The sequence below is a fragment of the Ipomoea nil genome, unplaced genomic scaffold (genome assembly GCF_001879475.1).
Source record: "Ipomoea nil cultivar Tokyo-kokei standard unplaced genomic scaffold, Asagao_1.1 scaffold3050, whole genome shotgun sequence".
Classification (NCBI taxonomy): domain Eukaryota; kingdom Viridiplantae; phylum Streptophyta; class Magnoliopsida; order Solanales; family Convolvulaceae; genus Ipomoea; species Ipomoea nil.
This window is the reverse complement of record NW_017619478.1, coordinates 31,628-52,858: the sequence shown is the minus strand read 5'-3', so window position 1 is coordinate 52,858 and position 21,231 is coordinate 31,628. Positions and strand designations below refer to the sequence as shown.

At 32.6% G+C, this 21,231-nt stretch overlaps 2 protein-coding genes across 2 annotated transcripts; both read left to right on the top strand.

Annotated features, from left to right (window-relative positions):
• Positions 1 to 8,458: 8,458 nt before the first annotated feature.
• On the top strand, positions 8,459 to 8,986 carry LOC109163905 (putative F-box protein At3g16210). Its single transcript, XM_019312626.1, has one exon. It carries the CDS (start codon positions 8,459 to 8,461, stop codon positions 8,984 to 8,986), a length of 528 nt encoding a protein of 175 aa, XP_019168171.1.
• Positions 8,987 to 16,863: 7,877 nt separating this feature from the next.
• On the top strand, positions 16,864 to 17,789 carry LOC109163904 (F-box/kelch-repeat protein At3g23880-like). Its single transcript, XM_019312625.1, has 2 exons — positions 16,864 to 16,970; positions 17,117 to 17,789. The coding sequence occupies exons 1-2, from the start codon at positions 16,864 to 16,866 to the stop codon at positions 17,787 to 17,789; spliced, it is 780 nt and encodes a 259-aa protein (XP_019168170.1).
• The last annotated feature ends 3,442 nt before the right edge of the window (positions 17,790 to 21,231 follow it).

Here is a 21,231-nt window from a genome sequence, read left to right as displayed (position 1 = left end):
AGTCGTTACATCATTAATTAATTTCAGTATGTACATTATAGAATTAATTTATTTAGTTTTTAACTAATTATCTATAAGAATAAATGAATATTTAATATTTAGTTAACTACTAATAAGAATTTTAAAAAATAAAATAGTTCTAACGTAGCTATTTAATTTGCCGCTATCTCTACTTACTATCCATCATCCCATCATCCCATTTATCACATTCATATTTCTTTTACTCGTTTTACTATTATTTCTAACTTTATCCCATCTACCTAACCACAAGCCCATAACAACCTACATAGTTACAATATTAGTTGATACTTTTATCAATTGTCCCCCCACTGATAAATAAATAGATTTAAACACGTTTAGTAGTTTTCTAATGAAAATGAAAACTTCTGAAATTTTTTTTGAAGTATATATATATATATATATATAGAGAGAGAGAGAGAGAGAACTCAAAGAAAATGCAGAAGCGAATTCAAAACTTTAAAGTCAATGGGGTTTTATGCCACATTTAGGTTGCTCTTATAAACCCAAACGCACAGGCTTTACAAAGGTTCTAACTACAAACCGTTTACAAGGCCGGTACAAACGAACCAACAATAGAACAATCTAGGTTCTATTAGAATCAACTAAACCATCCATTCTAGACAGCGCTCTTGGGAAGCATATCTAAGCCAACCTGAAATTGTTTTAGAAGAATTAGCGAATAATGCTAAGTAAAACCACTCTAACACGTAGAGATACGTAAGTATACTTTTATACTCAAAATAGGTTTTGCAACGGTATGACTACATATATATATCATACCAACGAACTCAGCTGAAGGATTTCAAAAGACAGATAATCAACAAAGCTCAATTCTAGGGGCTCTAGACCCAATCAATAGAATACTCAAATGTCTCCAATTCAAGAAAGTCAACGGGGAATCAACTCAACTCAACTTAGATTCAAGATATCAATACCAAAGCATAAACATGATACAATTCCAAGAGTCAACACATCAACAAGTTACTGTGGTATATATATATATATATATATATATATATATATATATATATATATATATATATATATATAGCCAAAGGATTTTATATAACAATAGCCAAATGCTCAATATCAATATTAATATCAAATCAATATCCAACCGAACTCCGATCCAACTTGTACATCAAAAGTCCAACATGTACACCAGTCCAACCTTATCCATCCAAGTGAAGCCTAAGCTTCTAAAACCAATCCAAATGAAGCATAAGTTTCTTCCACCAATCCAAATAAAGCATAAGCTCTACAATTCCACCAATCTAATTGTTGAAGCCCAATAATACAATATAATCAAAGAAGTGTATATATACATAACCACATGTAGCACACAAGCCATATGGATATCAAGGGACTAGGATTCAAGAGAGAATAATGATCCATAAACTAGGCAAAAGAATGTACAATGTACTCAAATAACTCCACAATGCACCAAAGACAGATCAACAATGCGCGGGGAATCACAGGAATGCATTCTGGAAATTAACTCTTAAGACCTTACGGTCAGATGTCACAGGAAAAGGAAGCCCGCCACACTCTACCCCATGATGGAAACGGGTGTGTGCAATAGGGCAAAGAATTTTCGTCGCACACCCCTACAAGACACCTTGCGGGTGTCGCTCACGGGCATCTCATGCTCGCGAGACATGCTCGCAAGGCCAAATTTACAACAGAAACCGTACGAAGCAAACTACACAACAACAATGCTATTTCATCACAACAAGCGCTAAAACACATCAAAAAGACTATTCCAACAACACTAGAATGCCAACAAATCATAGGATATCAAAGATAGACATCATAGCTCAAGATTAACACCAAAAACACTCAAAAACAATGCTCATATCAAGATATAACATCAAGAATATACCCGAGGAATTCCAAGAACATCAAGACCATTTATATAAGTTGGAAATAGGTTTTGATGGACATGGAGTTTACCTTTTAAGCTAGCAAACCAATCCTCAAACACCCAGCATCAACCTAGCAACTTATCTCCATCTTGAACCTCTAGGAATCCCAAAACTCCAATGTAGGAAGAATAAGAACATGCATTAAAGACTATGTAATGTGAAGGGAAAATGCAAGGTGAAAAATGATCTTACTTTATTTTGGTGGAAAGATGCATAAAAGAGTAATCTTGGTAGAGTTTTCTTTGTAGAAGATGAAGGAGATTTTCTTGTACTTTGAGGGGAAAATGGCGTGAAAGAGTAGTATGGTGTAGTAGGGAGGAAGACAAAGTATTGGGATATTATTTGTAGGGAAAATGGCGTGAAAGAGTAGTATGATCAGAGTATTGATTGTCGCGATTCAATTATCGTAAATATCCGATTCTTGGATCTTAAATTTTGATACCCTGTTTGGTTTTTGCATTTAAAAAAAAAAAAAATTGATATTAGAATAACAAATAAAACACGAAAATTTTAGAATAAATCCTTTTTGGGATCTCAGGGTGTGAGAATAAGATATTCAATTTTGGTGCTTGTTTTGGAAATTAATAATTTTGATGTTTTTTTTTTTTTTTTAATATTCTGTGAAGTTAGGTTTTTATTTTTGTAAGTTTGTGTATGGAAAAACAAGGCAGAGGGTATTTATTACATAAAATAATGATTTAAAAAGTTGTGAGCTTAATGTTCTTAAACTGGGACATTAGATTGTCCTGTTAATTGCAAATAGGGTATTTCATTCTTTAAACTTCAACTGAATGTATATATAGTTCATCATTTGTTAAGCTGTTAGGCAATCTTTATTATCATATTAGCTTTTCTGCTTTGAGAGGGCATGGTGAACAGAAATGAAAGAGAGGCAAGAGTGGTGATGAGAGAGTCTCCAGTAAAAGCTACTAGAAGAAGTGTTGCCACTGTTGAAATCTTTAGGCTGAATTCTAAAATTGTTTTCTGTATAATTATTTGTTATTGTTTTTTTTTTCTTTACAAAAAATGGCGAAATGCATTGGATCAAGCTATTAAATTTAATGGCAATTTAGTAAATACTTTGAATTATTCCGTTAACTATTTATTATTCTTAACATATATACACATTAATTTATATAAGAAAAGGTCTTAGATTCGAACCTCATCCCAATGAGAGTTGGCATAATTGTTAAACATATATTATGAATATGTTAAAATGTATTAAAAAAATATATAATATAAAATGTAACATAAATTTTGGTAAAATAATTAGCCCGACTAAATTCATAGCATTCAAAGTTGAGCATCAAAGATTACAAATCATGAACTTTGAAAATCATTTGATTTTCATGATTTTTTTTTAAAAAAAAAATTAGGTTAAGTTGTTGTTGTTTTTTTTAATTTATTTAATCTTATTATTATTATTATTATTATTATTATTATTATTATTATTATTATTATTATTATTATTATTATTATTTAGGACAAAACATAAATATTTCAATTATGCTTTTGCATTATTGGAATGATTTAGGTCATTATGGTATTACTATTTTTTGTATTTTTTTATAATGGTACAATTGTACATTACTTTACAAATATTATACTATTATTTTTTTATTGGACAAAATTGTTCTTACATCATTTGTCATCCCTGGGTGCCTAACTACAAAGTTGTTGATCATAAATACAATTACACATAGACTCTAAAACGTTAGGATCATTTTCCAAATAATTGACAATGTTAACATGCATCCTACTAGCTCCAATTGAACAAGTTTACACATTAAAATTTTATCAATGCATGAAAACCTCTAAAGAAATTTGTAAGTTAACTTTTACTATATCATTATAACAATATCTATTGTAACCATATATTTTGAATTATTTATTATCATCCTCTATTGACAACAATTGTAGCAATTGTCATTGACAAACTCTCAAAACAAATTGTCTCAACAAGGAATGGAAATTTAAAAAAAAAAAATCATTGATTTCATTATTGTTGATGAAAAGTATGTACGACATTTTATTACTCTTATTAAATTAAATAAAATAGTAACTACAACAAAAAATAATGCATATGCATTTAATTAATTTAGAATTAGATGTCTATAATGGCTTATTTAAAAAAAAATATTCATTATAGAAAAATTTAAAAGAAATATAATTTTATTAGTTATATTATCTTTATTTTCTACAATTCAAAGATTTCTTACCTTCAAATTTATTAATTTCTTATATTCACTACATTGTCCATTGTCTTCTTTTTTACATTATCTTGTAATTAAATATCAAAGTTATAATACAAAACATGTTATATGTATTTATTTACCAAATATTTAATACAAATATAATAAATATTAATATTTTGTTCAATACTTTCACGTGATAACCTACAACATACATCTCACAATAGATGAAACATATAGAGGAAAAACTACCACTACTAAATATCAATATGTCTTTGTAAGATAAAGAGTTCATATTACAACTAAAATCTCAGTCATATACACAATAAGGCAAATATAAAGCTTCCTACACCATAATCTCATTGCATGATGAATCAATATATGCTGCTACCAGTAACCTAATTGCACATGACACACTATCCATAAAAAAAAAAAAAAGAGAAGACATGTACTGAAGATGAAAACAACGACAATGCTACCAAAAGAGAATTAAGAAGAATTAGAAAAATTTAAACCAAAAGTAGTATTTATTTAAACTATCGCTTTAAGACTAAGTATTTAGACTAACGTTATTACAAAGTTGCAAACATTTATTTTAGTGACAATTATAATCAATCTCTCATATATTATCTTGAATTAATATATACTTTAAATTACCGATTTAAATAATCAAATTCAATATTTATTTACCTATGCATAAACATCTCCTATATAATATTGATTGATATACTTCGAAATACTTATTTAAAAATAATCATTGTGCATTATCACATTCGCGCAAAGCTCTTAAAAAAAAACTAGTAATATTTTATAAAATCTAATTATGACCTAATAAGTGATAACCATAACCCTAGTTTAATATTCTAAAATTTTAGAATGTGGACTTTATAATTATTGTTATGTTTTATATAATGTCTAATGTTTGGTGAAATATGTCTTATATTAGTTATGTAACAAATTATTTTAATTATTTTTAGAGTGTACAAATGGTAAAACTTAACAAAGTATCAAGCTAACAACTTAAGAGTCAAAAATAAAAAATAAAAAATAAAAAAAAAAAGTGGCGGGGGCCCGCCTAGCCCACAGGCCAGGGGTGGGGCTGGTTGGGCAAGTAAAACCCAGGCCCGCCTAGGAGCAGGTTTTTTTTTATTCATCAAGACATTCATTCTCTTCAAAAACTAGAAGAATGTCACTACTGTCTGAGTTGACTAACCATCCTAGGAGCAAAAGGACCTCAACATGTGGGACACGCATACCAAGGAGCATTAAATGAAGTTGTACCATTCTTCTGAAGCTAAAGGAAAAAACCCTAAGGCTATCCATGCCCTCAACGGCTACATGGTAAAAACCACATTAATGGAGCATTTAATGCAGCAAGATCCCCGGTCCTTACCCACTGGATAATAGGTTTGAAATTTCATCTCCCTCTAACGGATGATATTTCCCTCACCTATATAAACCCACCTTCATCAACTAAGAAGGTGCTGGTTCTTTTCACTCAATAATTCTATCAAGCAAAAGCGCTTAAACAATCTCAGTTCTCACCAAGCTTTTGCGAACCAGTGTCAAGGCGTGAAGATATTTGAAGAAGCTCATTATTTCTCATCTTCCACCTTGAAGAAGTCTTGCATCTTATACAAAGCGATCATCCTTCATTCAGTCAAGACTTCACCACGTTGGAGAAATCAGAAATCAATTTCTACCAACCTCAACTCTGAAGAAGACGTTGGCCGAACCACTATAAAAACTCTCGTGTCCTTATCTCTTTATTTTCGCGATTTACTTTCTGCATCATATCATCATTCGCGCTCAAACCGAAAGTTTCATTAAATCATCAAACTGTGCAAAGCAATTAAAACGAATCTAATATTTCCGCTGCGCTGTAACACTGAAAGGTTGTTATTTGGCAAAATCCGAAAAGAGTCTATTCACCCCCCCCCCCCTCTAGACTCTCGTTATAACCCTACCGGGACCAACACTTTTGAATGGATTTTTTCTTTTTTGTCGGCCCACCTAATTTTCTCTAACTCCAAATGTTTAAACCCTAACCCTTTATGCTCGTTACCATTTTCCCCATCTACCATCCCGATCTCTCTCTATTAGCACCAAAATCCTCTTTGTTAAAATTCCATTTCCATTTCATATATTTCCATTATTTATACACATTACCTTTTCTAAATGCAAAACAAATAGGCCCAATTCTCTAAATGGAATTGATTTTCGTCGGCCAACCCAATTTCCTCTGGTCCAAATGTCTAAACCCTAACCCTTTATATACTCTTTAACGTTTCCCCCTATACCATCCTCTCTCTCAAGTCTCCTCTCAATTTAATCTTCTCTCTCGCTCTCAATCTCTAGATCTTTTGACTCTCGTCTCTCGATTCGGAGAAACGGTTTCTATACATCTATCAACCCGATCTCTTCAATTGTCATCGAAACTCCTTAGATTGAGAAGGTAATCTATAGTCTCATCCCATTTGCTAGGTATAAGACTTGAAATTTTTTTTACAAGTGTAGATGTATGTTATCCATTTGAATAACCGCAAAAAAAAAAAAAAATGTTTTTTTTTTGGTGAAGAAATTGAAATTTGGAAAACATGGACAAATTGATTTTGAAACATATTTTGTTGAATACAATTACTATTTTTCCTAAATTTTGGTTACTTAATTAATACACCCGCATTTACAAACTTGTCCGCAATTAAATGTAAGAGAGGGAGAGAGAGAAAAAAAAAATACTACCAAAATTCAAATAGCTTTTGGGCTATTTTAATACAATTCTCATTATCTCTATCTCTCTCTTTATCTCTCTTTATCTTTATATATATATATATATATATATATATATATATATATATATATATATATATATATATATATATATATATATATATATATTTAGGATCATATGAGAACACCTTGCTTAGGTGAGAACGTGAGAACAAATCATGTGTATTCATCTAATATTTTAAAATTGTCTAGATTAGATTAAGTGTGTGCGAACATGAATTAAATGTGTGCAAACGCGATTAAGTGTGTTTGCACACATTTAATTCATATTCGCACACACTTAATCTAATCTTGACCATTAAAAATTATTAGATTGATGCACACGATTTGTTCTCACGTTCTCACCTAAGCAAGTGTTCGCATTGGAACCCTACTCTCTCTCTCTCTCTCTCTCTCTCTATATATATATATATATATATATATATATATATATATATATATATATATATATATATACTACTTCTAAAAAAAATTCAAAAGTTTTCATTCTCATTAGAAAGCTATTAAATTTGATCAAATCTATTTATTTATCAGTGTATAAAATATGAAACTAATTGTCATTAAATTTTTTTCTTCATAAAGCAATAAATATGTAGTGACAATTGATAAAAATATTGTAACTATGTACGTTGTTATGGCCTTGTGGTTAGATAGATGGGATAAAGTTAGAAATAATAGTAAATCAAGTAAAAGAAATATGAATCTTACCCCAAAAGGCTGAATCCCCAACCCTAAGGGTCCCCGGCCCTACACTCCGACCCGACAGAGCATGTAGGAGGATGTAAATCACGCTGACTCACTGGGTTAGTAGACACGAAAAAAATATGAATCTGATAAAGGGGATGATGGATAATAGGTAGAGATAGTGGAAAATAGCTACGTGTGAATAATTTTATTTTTTAAAATTCTTATTCGCAGTTGATTAAAAATTAAATATTCATTTATTCTTATAGATAATTAGTTAAAAAAATAAATTAATTCTATAATAATATACATACTGAAATTAATCAATGATGAAACACTAGCAATATTTATTGGAATCTTTTTGTAATTGGTATGGCTTTTATTTCTTTTGTACTGACATTCAAATTTCTTGCAGATAGAGGGAAGGATCGGAGTTTGGTATAAATATATAATTTGTTTTCTTTCTATTTTCAGATAACAAAAGCTAAGGAAGTTTAATCCAAGACACACAATCAAGATGTCAATCCCTACTCCTAAGCGGAAGCGCCATATGCCACAACTAAATTTGAATCAAGATATTATCACAGAAATCCTTAAAAGGCTGCCTGTGAGGTCTCTTCTGCAATTTAGGTGTGTTTCAAAAGATTGGCGTGATTTTATCTCGTCTCCAGAATTTGTCAAATTGCACCTACATTTTCAGTCGAAAAAGGATAATAAGGTCATGACATATATATAGCAGGTTAAATTTGTTTATTAGTCATACGTCCTTGTTTTCTATTACAGAAAACAATCAATCATCATTTCGCAAATTTATTACATATGACCGCTCAATCTTTACCCCTGAAGATGGTTTCGAATTTTTGGGTTCTTGCAATGGGCTTTTTTTGTTTCCGTGCTAAACCGTATAGAATAATCATTTGGAACCCTTCACCGAATGGAAACATCAAGAAAATCCCAGATGTCTGGAAGTTGGGCTACATGGGCATTTTTGGGTTTGGATACGACGAGCATAATGATGACTACAAGGTTGTTTATGCCTATTGTGCTAAGTATGGTGATGAGAATGTTGTTATGGTGTACAATTTTAAGCATGGGTCATGGAAAAGAAGTGAAAGAGGGCTTAGTACTACTGGGTTTGTTAATCCAGGAATTGCTGTGTTTGTGAGTGGTAGTCTCAACTGGTGCAACAACAACTTTCAAGGAACTGACTGGAATTGGAACATAATTTCTTTCAACTTAACCACTGAAACTGCCAAAGCTATAGCTTTACCCAGCCATGAACATGGGGTCGCTATTTGTATAAGTGAATCAAGAGGATTGTTTTTTGCAGGTTTTCATCACAAACGTCAAATGGTAGCAGAGACTTATCAGTAGCCTAGTCCCCTATTCTTTTGTTTCGCTTTTACTGGAAAAATTTTCTGAATCCAACCCTACTGCTTCACCCCCCCCTTCAACCGAATTTCTGACTCCGTCCCTGCTTGGGGTCTTCGGCCTTAAGACTATTGGATTAGAAGGGATGAAGGAAGGCCCAAAAGAAGAGGGTAAGGATGTTAAGCTTGGAATGAGGGGATAGGTAAATCCACTAGGAGGTGAGGTGATATTGGGCTTGGAAGGAGTGGGTTGAAGGCCCACTATGAGGAGCGGGTGATGATGGGTTTGGAAGGAGGAAGGTAGGCAAACCCACGGGACGTTATGCCATGAAACCGTGTTCACCATTCATGGTGAACACGGTTCCAACGGTGTTAGTACACCGTTATCTTTTTTTTTTTTCTTCTTAATTAATTGCGTGACTTTTCTTCTTTATTTTCACATTTTGCGGTTTCACTTTAATTTGAGGTGAACAAAGATTTCGGACATTCATAAATTATGAATTCATGCCTGCACATTCACTTTGGAACCATGCCTACACATTCCCGTCCGAAATCACGGACATTCATAAATTATGAATCCATGCCTGCACATTCACTTTGGAACCATGCCTACACATTCACTTTGGAACCATGAGATTATGAATTTTCTGTTATAAGATTATGAATTTTCTGTTATAAGATTATGAATTTTCAGTTATGAGATTATGAATTTTCTGTTATGCGATTATGAATTTTCTGTTATGAGATTATGAATTTTCATTACATTCATAAATTATGAATTCATGCCTGCACATTCACTTTGGAACCATGCCTACATATTCCCGTCCGAAATCACGGACATTCATAAATTATGAATCCATGCCTGCACATTCACTTTGGAACCATGCCTACACATTCACTTTGGAACCATGAGATTATGAATTTTCTGTTATAAGATTATGAATTTTCTGTTATGAGATTATGAATTTTCAGTTGTGAGATTATGAATTTTCAGTTGTGAGATTATGAATTTTCTGTTATGCGATTATGAATTTTCTGTTATGAGATTATGAATTTTCATAAAATTCATAATCTCATAACAGAAAATTCATAATTTGATCAAACGCGCGCTTTTAACTCCACATCCGCGAAATTTTTTTTTTTTTGCCTAAAAACGACGTCGTTTTGCCTTGTGTTCACCATTCTCGGTGAACACGATTCCATGGCATAATTTGAGCAAACCCACAAGTAGGGAGTCATTGTTATATTGGGTTTGGAAGAAGTGGGTAGGAAAGCCCATAAAAATGGATCATGACCACCACTAAAGGGTTATGACCGGCCACCAGTAGTCATCGCTGGACTAGCGAGAGGGACCGCCAGGTTCCCCAAGCCATGGCATGGGCGGTAGCTGTCCAACGCCTCTTAGTTGGACTAGTGGGTGTGAGGCGATTTAAAGTTTTAGTCAAGTTTTGAGTGTGTGTCAAAGTATGGGGTTAGTTTGCAGATGATAAGAAAATAAGGTGCATAAAGTAAATGATATTAATATTTTTATAGTGATTAGGAAACATTCTTACTCCACACTTCTCCTTAACTCCAATGAAGCTCCACTAAGAATTGCTACACAAATACAAATTGATAGAAGCTAAGCTAACACGGTCTCATCCGATTGATAGTCCTTGAAATAGGGGTTAGCCACCAAGTCGCCCTACTCTTCACTATCTGACCAGAGCTAGCCAAGGGTGTTAGGAATATAGCGGAATAATGCGGAAGCGAAGAATCGAAAATTGAGAATATTTATAGAATTTAAATAATAGGGGAAAATATCTAAATGACAAAATAAGAAATTGATGAATTGGGAAAATATAAAATATATATATTAAACTCTAAAAGAGTATAAGGAAAACAAATATATATATATATATATATATATATATATATATATATATATATATATATATGTATTCTACGTGGGGACAAAAAGAAGGAAAGGGAATGAATTCAATATTGATGCATTCAATTGCTGTGTTTACATTACAAAAGAAATAGCATATTTATACAGTAAAGGGAGAGACAAATGCGTCAATTACAAAGAATGAGAGCAAATATAGGATAATGTGCAAAGGAACGTGGATATGTAGCACGCGATGCGAATGATTGAGGATGAAGTAGTATCCACTGATTTGAGCCACTACACACATTATGTTATTTCCTAACAATCTCCACCTTGGATCAAATCCACTGTGGATATTAACAACTGGAACAGTCGACTAAACTCAAGCATTACTTGAACTTAGCAACAGGAAGAGCCTCAAAATAGCAGGATGAATCACCATCAACTTCCTGTGTGACTGAAAGAGCACAAGCAACCATGTTGGTTTCATCATCACTAGCGTACCTAGCAGGTTTTTTAATTGTCCTCCTAGGACGATCCATAGCAATGGAATACTCTCGTTGTGGCTCAACGAGAGGTGCGGTGCTAGTAGATGCATCAGACATTGATGAGGATACCGCAACTGAACCTGTCACAGTACTGCCATGCAAGACGTACAAGCTTCCAGAACGAGAAGCTTTCATGAGAACAAAAGAGCCTTTGATGACCTTTATAACTCCACCTTCAGCTGTGTACTTGCACCCCAGAGATTCCAAGGTGCCGAATGATATCAGATTGCGTTTCAAATCAGGAATATATCGGACATTGGTAAGAGTCCTGACAACGTTATCATGAGTTTTAATCTGAACACTTCCAATTCCACTAACCTTGCATTGGGTATCATTAACCAACAAGACAACTCCACCATCAACTGGTTCCAGAGAAATGAACCAATCTTTGTGGGGGACACATGTGGAATGTACAACCAGAGTCCAAAATCCACTCCGTTTCTCACCGGAGCTAACAGATAACAACACATCACCATCTGAATCACTTTCAACAACACTAGCTTCAGCGGACTTCTTTTCTCTCTCTTGCTTGTTTTTCAGCTTGAAGCATTCAGTCACATCATGACCATGCTTCTTGCAGTACTTACAGGATTTATTGGACTTTGATCTAGATTTTTTATTGCTACTCTCTGTTTCAAGTGAATGACCCCTTACAGTCAAGCCTTCACCTTTGTCCTCAGACTTAATTTCAAAGTTAAACTTTTCTTTGGACAATAGGTTTGACTTAACATTGTCGAAAGTAAGGGTATCACTACTATTACCATACAGCATAATTTCTTTGAAATGCTTGTATGATTTAGGGAGAGAAACAAGCAATAAAACAGCACGATCCTCATCGTCAATTATGACATCGATATTTTCCAAGTCCAATAAAATAGAATTGAATTCATCTAAGTGAGATTTAATAGAAGTACCTTCCATCATACGGATTGTGTACAGACGCTCCTTCAGGCGTAGCGTATTCGCCAGAGTTTTGGCCATGTAAAGCGCATCCAGCTTGGACCATAAATCTGACACAGTCGTCTCACTTACTACCTCACGTAGAACTTCTTTAGACATGCACAAAAGAATGGTTGAACGTGCCTTGTCATCCAGATCTTCCCAATCTACATCTGTCATTATAGCCGGTTTCTTCTTCTTCCTAGCTAGCGCTTTCTTCAAACCGTTCTGGGTTAGAACGGCTTCCATCTGAACCTTCCAGATAGAAAAGCTAATTTTCCCGTCGAACTTCTCGATATCGAACTTGGTAACAGTCGACATCTTTGAAAATAACTCTCAATTTAACCGCTCTGATACCACTTGTTAGGAATATAGCGGAATAATGCGGAAGCGAAGAATCGAAAATTGAGAATATTTATAGAAGTTAAATAATAGGGGAAAATATCTAAATGACAAAATAAGAAATTGATGAATTGGGAAAATATAAAATATATATATTAAACTCTAAAAGAGTATAAGGAAAACAAATATATATATATATATATATATATATATATATATATATATATATATATATATATATATATATATATATATATATGTATGTATTCTACGTGGGGACAAAAAGAAGGAAAGGGAATGAATTCAATATTGATGCATTCGATTGATGTGTTTACATTACAAAAGAAATAGCATATTTATACAGTAAAGGGAGAGACAAATGCGTCAATTACAAAGAATGAGAGCAAAGATAGGATAATGTGCAAAGGAACGTGGACATGCAGTACGCGATGCGGATGATTGAGGATGAAGTAGTATCCACTGATTTGAGCCACTACACACATTATGTTATTTCCTAACAAAGGGTCGTCAAATAAGTCGCCTTGCTAGAAAGCCTAAAATGATCATACAACTCCTTCCGGCGGAAGATGGTTGTAAGTTGTTGAGTGCTGGATTTTTGAAATCACACATATTGATAACACGTATTCTTGGAGTTAAAGAACCCGTTCAAGTAGGATTAGATCAACAAAGAAGAACAAGGAGCAGGCTAGGTGAATTGGCGCGCCGAGTGATATGGCCACCAGGTCATGGTCATTCCAGAAAGATTTGGCACAGTCGTGCCTTAGGTCGTGCCAAATTGAGGCAGTGTGCACCTCATTTTGGGCGAATTAGGCACGACCATGCCCTTTGTCGTGCCATTATATGCGTAATAGAACAGTATTTAAACGCGTTTTGTGTTGTATTTTGGGGGAGGCAGAACATAGATATAGTTTCAGTCGGTTCCCTTTATTTCCTTTCATCTTTTAGGCTTGGAATAGCTTAGATTACATATCATCAACACATTTTTCAATCTTTTAATTGCGGATTGAAGTCGGATTAAACCTCAACCTTGCATATTCATAGAGAAGCTTTTCCTTACTCCTTTTATTTCCTCTACAATGTTCTTAAAACTCATATGTACATTTTACTTGTCATTCTTATTTATGAAGTGTGAGTAGTTCGAATTGGGGGTCGAAAGATCTTTAATTATAACCTGCATTTTGGGTGACATCTTGAATCGGGTATTTGTCCCTGTTTTCCACAGGTTGTTCATGCAGATAGGAGGTGGTTATCCTTAATCCGGTAGAAGGTATGGCACAAGATAAGGCAAGAGGTGCAACCAAGTTAGAAACGTTACATGGGGCTTATGTGTTTTGCGCGATCAACCCGTACACTGCTATTAGCCACAAGCAAGGCGTCGTGCAAGGACGTGCATCAAAATTTCGCGGCACATCCTATGTTCCAAAATATTTGATGGATTAGAGCAACACTTACTAGAGTTTATAAGAGACCGGTACAACTTATGTCTAGGTCATCATCATCTTCTCATTCTTTTAATTCAATATCTTGTACATTCCTTGAGTTTTGTACTTGTAGAAATATCAAAGACAATTTAAAGAGGCTGAAATGGTACTAGCTACCTATCATCTTAGTCTAACACCCCATGTCCTATTCTCATCATTCCTACATGCTATATTTCCTAATTCTATGGTTTGCCTGGGCTTAAAAATTACCAGTGATGTATAGTATCAAAAGTAATAGAATGCCTAATTGCTAATTAAAGATTCAACAAAGAAGAATAAAACACACATTAATCTAAAAGACTAATAACACGTTTGATTCATGGAATATGTTTAGAATGGTGTAGAATTCCTATGAGTACGCTTATTCTATAATTTTTTAAGTTTATATATTCATGAAAATACGTACTATTCTTAAGAATATGCTATCCCTAATAATAAATATTTGTTATTATATAGAGTATTTTAATAATTTGAATGCTTACATAATCTCTCATTCTAAAACAAACCAAAACGGCAAAACCTAAATACAATTTCTAAAATATATACATTCCAAGAGCCAAAAATGGAATATAATTTATATTCTATATCTTACTTTTCGATTCCCTATTGAATTTTTTTTTTTCCTCCAAACTCAATTTTGTAAACAAAATATACTTTAAGGGCTAATTTGTATATAATTTTTTTTTCCATTTCTACATTTTCTTTTTACCATTTCTACATTAAAAACAAATACACCAAATTCTATTAATGAAATATTTTTGTTGGCCCACCCAATTTAATTCCTCCAACTCCAATTGTCTAATCATATCCCTTTATTTGCCCGTTACCATTTCCCTCATCTACCCTCCCCTCTCTCTCTCTCTATAAGCACCAAAATCCTCTTTGTTAATCCTCCGTTTCCATTTGAATATATTTCCATTATTTATACTCATTACATTTTCTAAATTGAAAACAAATCGGCCCAATTCTCTAAATGGAATTTGTTTTCGTTGGCCAACCCAATTTCCTCCTGTCCAAATGTCTAACCCTAACCCTTTATATGAACCATTTTCCCCCTCTACCCTATGCTCTCTTTCTCTCTCTCTCTCTCTCTCTCTCTCGCTCTCTCTCTCTCTCTCTCTGCACCGAAATCCTCTCTCTCTTTCTAAGCACTGAAATCCCCTCTCTCTCAAGTCTCATCTCACTTTAATCGTCTCTGTCGCTCTCAATCTCTTTTAACTCTCGTCTCTCAATTTGAAAAAAAGGTTTCTATACATCTATCAACCCGATCTCTTCAATTGTCATCAAAACTCCTTAAATTGACAAGGCAATCTCAAGTCTCATCCACTTTACTAGCTATAAGAGTTGAATATTATTATTTTTTTAATTTGAACCACAAAAAAATTGTTTTCTTTGTAAAGAAATTGAAATTGTGAAAACATTTAAAAATTCGTTTCGAAATATATTTTATTGAATACAATTTCTATTTTTTCTAAATTTTTTATACTTAATACACCCGCATTAACAAACTTCTCTGCCATACTATACACACACACACACACACACACACACACACACACACACACACACACAAACACACACACACACACGCACACACACTACACATCTAAAAAAAATTCAAGTTTTCATTTTCATTAGAAAGCTATTAAATGAGTTCAAATCTATTTATTTATTAATTTGTTAAATATGAAACGAATTTGCACTGTTTTTTTTTTTCTTCATAACGAAATAAAAATGTAGTGACAATTGATAAAAGTATCAAGTAATATAGTAACATTGTATGTTGTTATTTATGGCCTTGTGGTTAGGAAGATGGGATTAAGTTAGAAATAATAGTAAAACAAGGAAAAGAAATATGAATGCAATAGATGCATATGTTGTAATGGGTATGTAAACATTTGTGGAGCATTGAATAGTTAGGGATGGATTAAATAGGTAGGTGATAGTAGGAATAAATAAAGAGGTTATGGTGCGTAAATAGGGGATAGGTTAAATAAATAGGAAATAGGAAATAGTGATCGTAGGTGTAGGTAGGTAGTGCTTGATGGTTAGGTAGGTAGGTGAAGGTAACACTATAAAAATAAGTGAAGTGAATATATATATATATATATATATATATATATATATATATATAGTTATCGTAGGTGTATGTATGTATGTATGTATGTATGTATGTATGTATGTATGTATGTATGTATATATGTATATATGTATGTATATATGTATGTATGTATGTATATATAGGAAATAGTGATCGTAGGTGTATGTATGTATGTATGTATGTATGTATGTATGTATGTATATATATATATATATATATATATATATATATATATATATAGTTAAATTAATTCTCTAATAATATACATACTGAAATTAATCAATGATGAAACACTAGCAATATTTATTGGAATCTTTTTGTAATTTGTATGGCTTTTATTCCTTTTGTAGGTAGTGACATTTAAATATCTTGTGGATAGTGCGAAATAGATCAGACTTCGGTTAAAATATATATTAAAATTTTTTTTTCCAGATTACAAAAGGAGTTTAATTCGGTTAAAATATATAACTATATATTTTTTTTCAGATAACTAAAGGTGTTCGATTTAAATTTAAATTATATAATTATATTTTTTTTTCAGATAACAAAAGGAATTTTTATATATGACACACAATCAGGATGTCGTTCCCTACTCCTAAGCGCCATATGCCACAACCAAATCTGAATCAAGATATAATCACAGAAATCCTCAAAAGGCTGGCTGTGAAATCTCTGCTGCAATTTAGGTGTGTTCCAAAATTTTGGCGTGCTTTAATATCATCTCCATAATTTGTCAAATTGCACCTAAATTTTCATTCGAAAAAGGATATTAAGGTCATGACGTATAGCAGTGTAAATCGGATTAGCTATATGTCCTTGTTTTCTATTACAGAAAACAAGCAATCATCACTTCGCAAGTTTATTACATTGACCGCTCGGTCTTAATCCCTAAAGGTGGTTTCGAATTCTTGGGTTCTTGCAATGGACTCTTTTGCTTTCGTGCTAAACCATATCAAATAATGATTTGGAACCCTTCATTAAATGGAAACATCAAGACAATCCCAGATGTCTGGCGGTCGGGCAACATTATTAGTATATTTGGATTTGGATGCGACATGCATAATCAGGACTACAAGGTTGTTTATGCTTATTATGCGGAGAATAATGGTGATGAAAATGTGATTTTGGTGTATAGTTTTAAGCGTGGGTCATGGAAAAGAAGTGATAGAGGGTTTAGTAGTGGGTTTGTTTATCCCAGAATTGCTGGGTTTGTGAGTGGTAGTCTCAATTGGTGCAACAACAAATTAGATGACAGTGAATGGAATTGGAATATAATTTCTTTTAATTTAACCACTGAAACAGCCAAAGGTATAGCGTTACCCAGCCATGAACATGGAGCTGCCATTTGTATAGGTGAGTCAAGAGGATTGCTTTTTGCAGGTTTTCATAACAAACATCAAATGGAAGTTTGGGTGATGAATGAGTTTGGAGTTGAAGCTATAGCGTTACCAATTCATCATCCACTTCTCCGGGGTTCAGAGAACACTGCATACAGAGCTCCATAGACCTAATGCTAGAAGGGGTAAGAATTTTAATATCCCTTATGCTCTTGGTTATATGGTTACTAGTTATGTGGATACCCTTGTTTCACCAGCCATGATTGGTCTGTAAATGAATTGTTCATGTCATGTTGGGGGAAGAAAATTTTGCTTTTTGATGTGTTGATTTAGAGTTCATTAATGACTTTATAATTGTGTTTAATTAAATGTAAAATAGTATTTTTTTTTTATTGTATCATTTGTGCATGAGCGTTGATGAAGTAAATTTTACTAGCCAAGTTTGGTGAACTATAGATTTGTGTGAATGCAACACAGGTAAGATAGAAATGTTTCTAAGTTAAATTTCATTGCATTTTAATGTTTACCCACACAGACATAGTGTAAGGGGTTATGACTTTCGATGTGAGGGGGGGGGGGGGGGGGTGAAGGAATGTTGAGCATAGATGGTTAGGTTGGGTCATGGGGGCAGTGTTTAGACCAATGGTCCCTATCCGCCGACAAAATAGGTCTCCTGAACTCCTCGAGCTATAGTGTGGCTAGTGGGCATCCAGCGCTCTTCGTTGTGTCGGTGGCACCTCCCGCTACTGGGGCTGGACAAAGTGGTGCGACAAGAGGCTGGTGAGGATGGTGGAGGTAAAAAAACAAAAGAAGGGGCGAGGTAGTGGAGGAAAATGCAAATATGGTATATACTATCAAATAAAAAACATTTAGTACACAAATAATGTACATTTAATATATTAGAAATATAAATTTATTCATGGTCCACCATTTAATTTGCCATTATTCCTAGCTCCTTTATTTATTATTTATCAGTTTCTTGAATTGTAATCTTGAGTTGTATATAATCTATTGAACTTAATAAAGGCTCCTAATAATAATAATAATAATAATAATAATAATAATAATAATAATAATAATATTATTATTATTAATATTATTATTATTATTATTATTCCTATCACAATTTTGTATATCCTACTGTTCCTACCCGGTCCATGATGGAACCTGATTTCATAAAATCATCACAAATTCACAATGTAATTCCATTATAATCACATTAATTGCATTTATGGAGATTTCCATTCTAATTTCCATAAATGCATATCGGGAGATTCGTATATATATTATCTGTTATAAAATGTATTTAGTGGACAATATTTGTAACGTCGGTAATGGACGCAATTATAGCCCATTATGTAGATTTGTAACATTTCACTATACATATGGAGAAGTACCCCTTGTATTGGATGAAGAAGTTGGATAAAGAATTATACTCTTGCTTTGTCTCTTATTTTTTTTCTCTCTGTAATTTATTTGATTAATTATGCTTGAGCTAATAGGTTACAACATTCCTCATTTATTTTCTTTATGAATTGTATGATTTAACTTCCTTATATGATTTCATTCATCATGATGAAACAAATTGACCCGGGTACGAATCAATAAATTTGTATAAATTACAGCGGTAAAATAGACAAAGATCAAGAGATAATTGTAGTAATAATATTGAGTGGATAACGCTACAAGAGTGTTGTAAGAATATAACATGATTTGTCTAATTAAAATGAGCTATAAAATTATTATTCAAATTCAAATAACAAAATAAATCCAAAACTTTAAGGAAAAATTTAAATAATAATTTATAATAATCATATACTTTTCAATTATTGAAAAGTTTTAACTTGTAGGCCAAATACAAAAATGATTCAATGCATATAGTAAACTTTATGAGAACTAGGTTAAAATTATAAATTCTAACCATATCAAAATCATATGATATGTTGACATTTACAAATTAAATTCTCAAAAAACTAAATTGCATAATTTAAAACCATAATATTATGCACTTAATTTAATTATATGCATAAAACAAACTCAAAAATAAGAATATAAAATCAAATATTCATACTCAATCAAAGTGGGCATCACAAATAATGATAACAATTTTACGACATATTGATTCCTCAGTTCAAAACTGATAACCGTTGTTCCTGTAATAATAATTACGTGAGAGTAATAACAGAATAATCAATTTCCTCAATCGTAACCCCTGACATTTAATAGCAATAACTATAAAATGTTACAAAGTATTATCATTATTTACACATATGGTTTGGATAAAAAATGAAATGGTTTCAAAATTATGATTTCAAATCACACTATCAAAATCCGGAACAAATGATGATAGTAACGGCACAAAACATTGATCCATCGGTTCAAAAACCAATTATTGTTATACTATAATAATTCTAATATATAATTTTTACTTAATAGTAATAACGGAATAATCAATTTTCTTAATTGTAACTGAACAACATTTAATTATAATATTGATAATCATCATTATTATTAAATATTACATAATATCATCATTATTACCTTATTAAAAGTTGTGGACAAGCAAATTCAAATGAATTTCAAAATATGATTCTTAAAATCATAATCTAAATTATTATGACAATAATAAAATAATATTCAATTGTCATAATCATATGTTTTTTCGAAACTGTGATTCAAAATCACACTCCATAATTAAAAATATTATCAAATCATGACAAATTGCAAAATTTCATAATTGCAATGAAAGCCAGAATAATCACATAATATTATATTATAACAATTATGTGAATTAAAATGAAAAAGCAATTGCTGAAACCGCAAGCCTTTAAAACATTTTTCGGGAAATTTTAATACTTAAAACTTAAGCCGTTTAACAAATCCGCATAATGGCATATTAAAAAATAAAAGGTTTTGACGGAAATTTTTATCACCATAATTAAATAAATTAGCACAATCATGGTAATTTTTTAAAACATACTGCAAATACCAGGAAGCAATACAATCCTAACCAATTTGAAAAACTACACCCTTTAATTAAGGACAAGAAACGCAAGGACGGGATTTCCGGAATAATGGCTCCAAAATAAACAATAATAATGGTAATCAATTGAAGTACCAATTCTATGAGGAAGTGCGAAAAGCGTAATATTGAAGATCATTAATGGAGTAGTACACTGCGGGAAATTATGAAATTTACGACCACTTGAAAGTTATCTTAAATCAAATCGAAAGCAAAAAGTGGTCGAAAATAGCAACAAAGATTTTTCCGGATACCAAAAGTGGTCGGAACAAGGCTTTCGACTTGATTTAAGATCACTTTCAGGTGGTCGGAAATTCCATAATTTCCAGTAGTGGTAATAGCACAACGTCTGTATCGCCTTCCTCCAGAGCTTGTCAACCCGCCTGCTGCCCACCGAAAATGACGGCAAAAGACTAGTAGCTAACCAAACTTCATGCTGACGCCGGTGGACAGCCACTCCAACGAAGACATATGGGCAACCCTCAATGACGATGCTTATGGACAACGAAATAAAAAACCCTTTTTCTCAGACAATGGCTCGGCGGCGCTGGATTACCGTAAGCGAACGACAAAATTACCACTCCGACG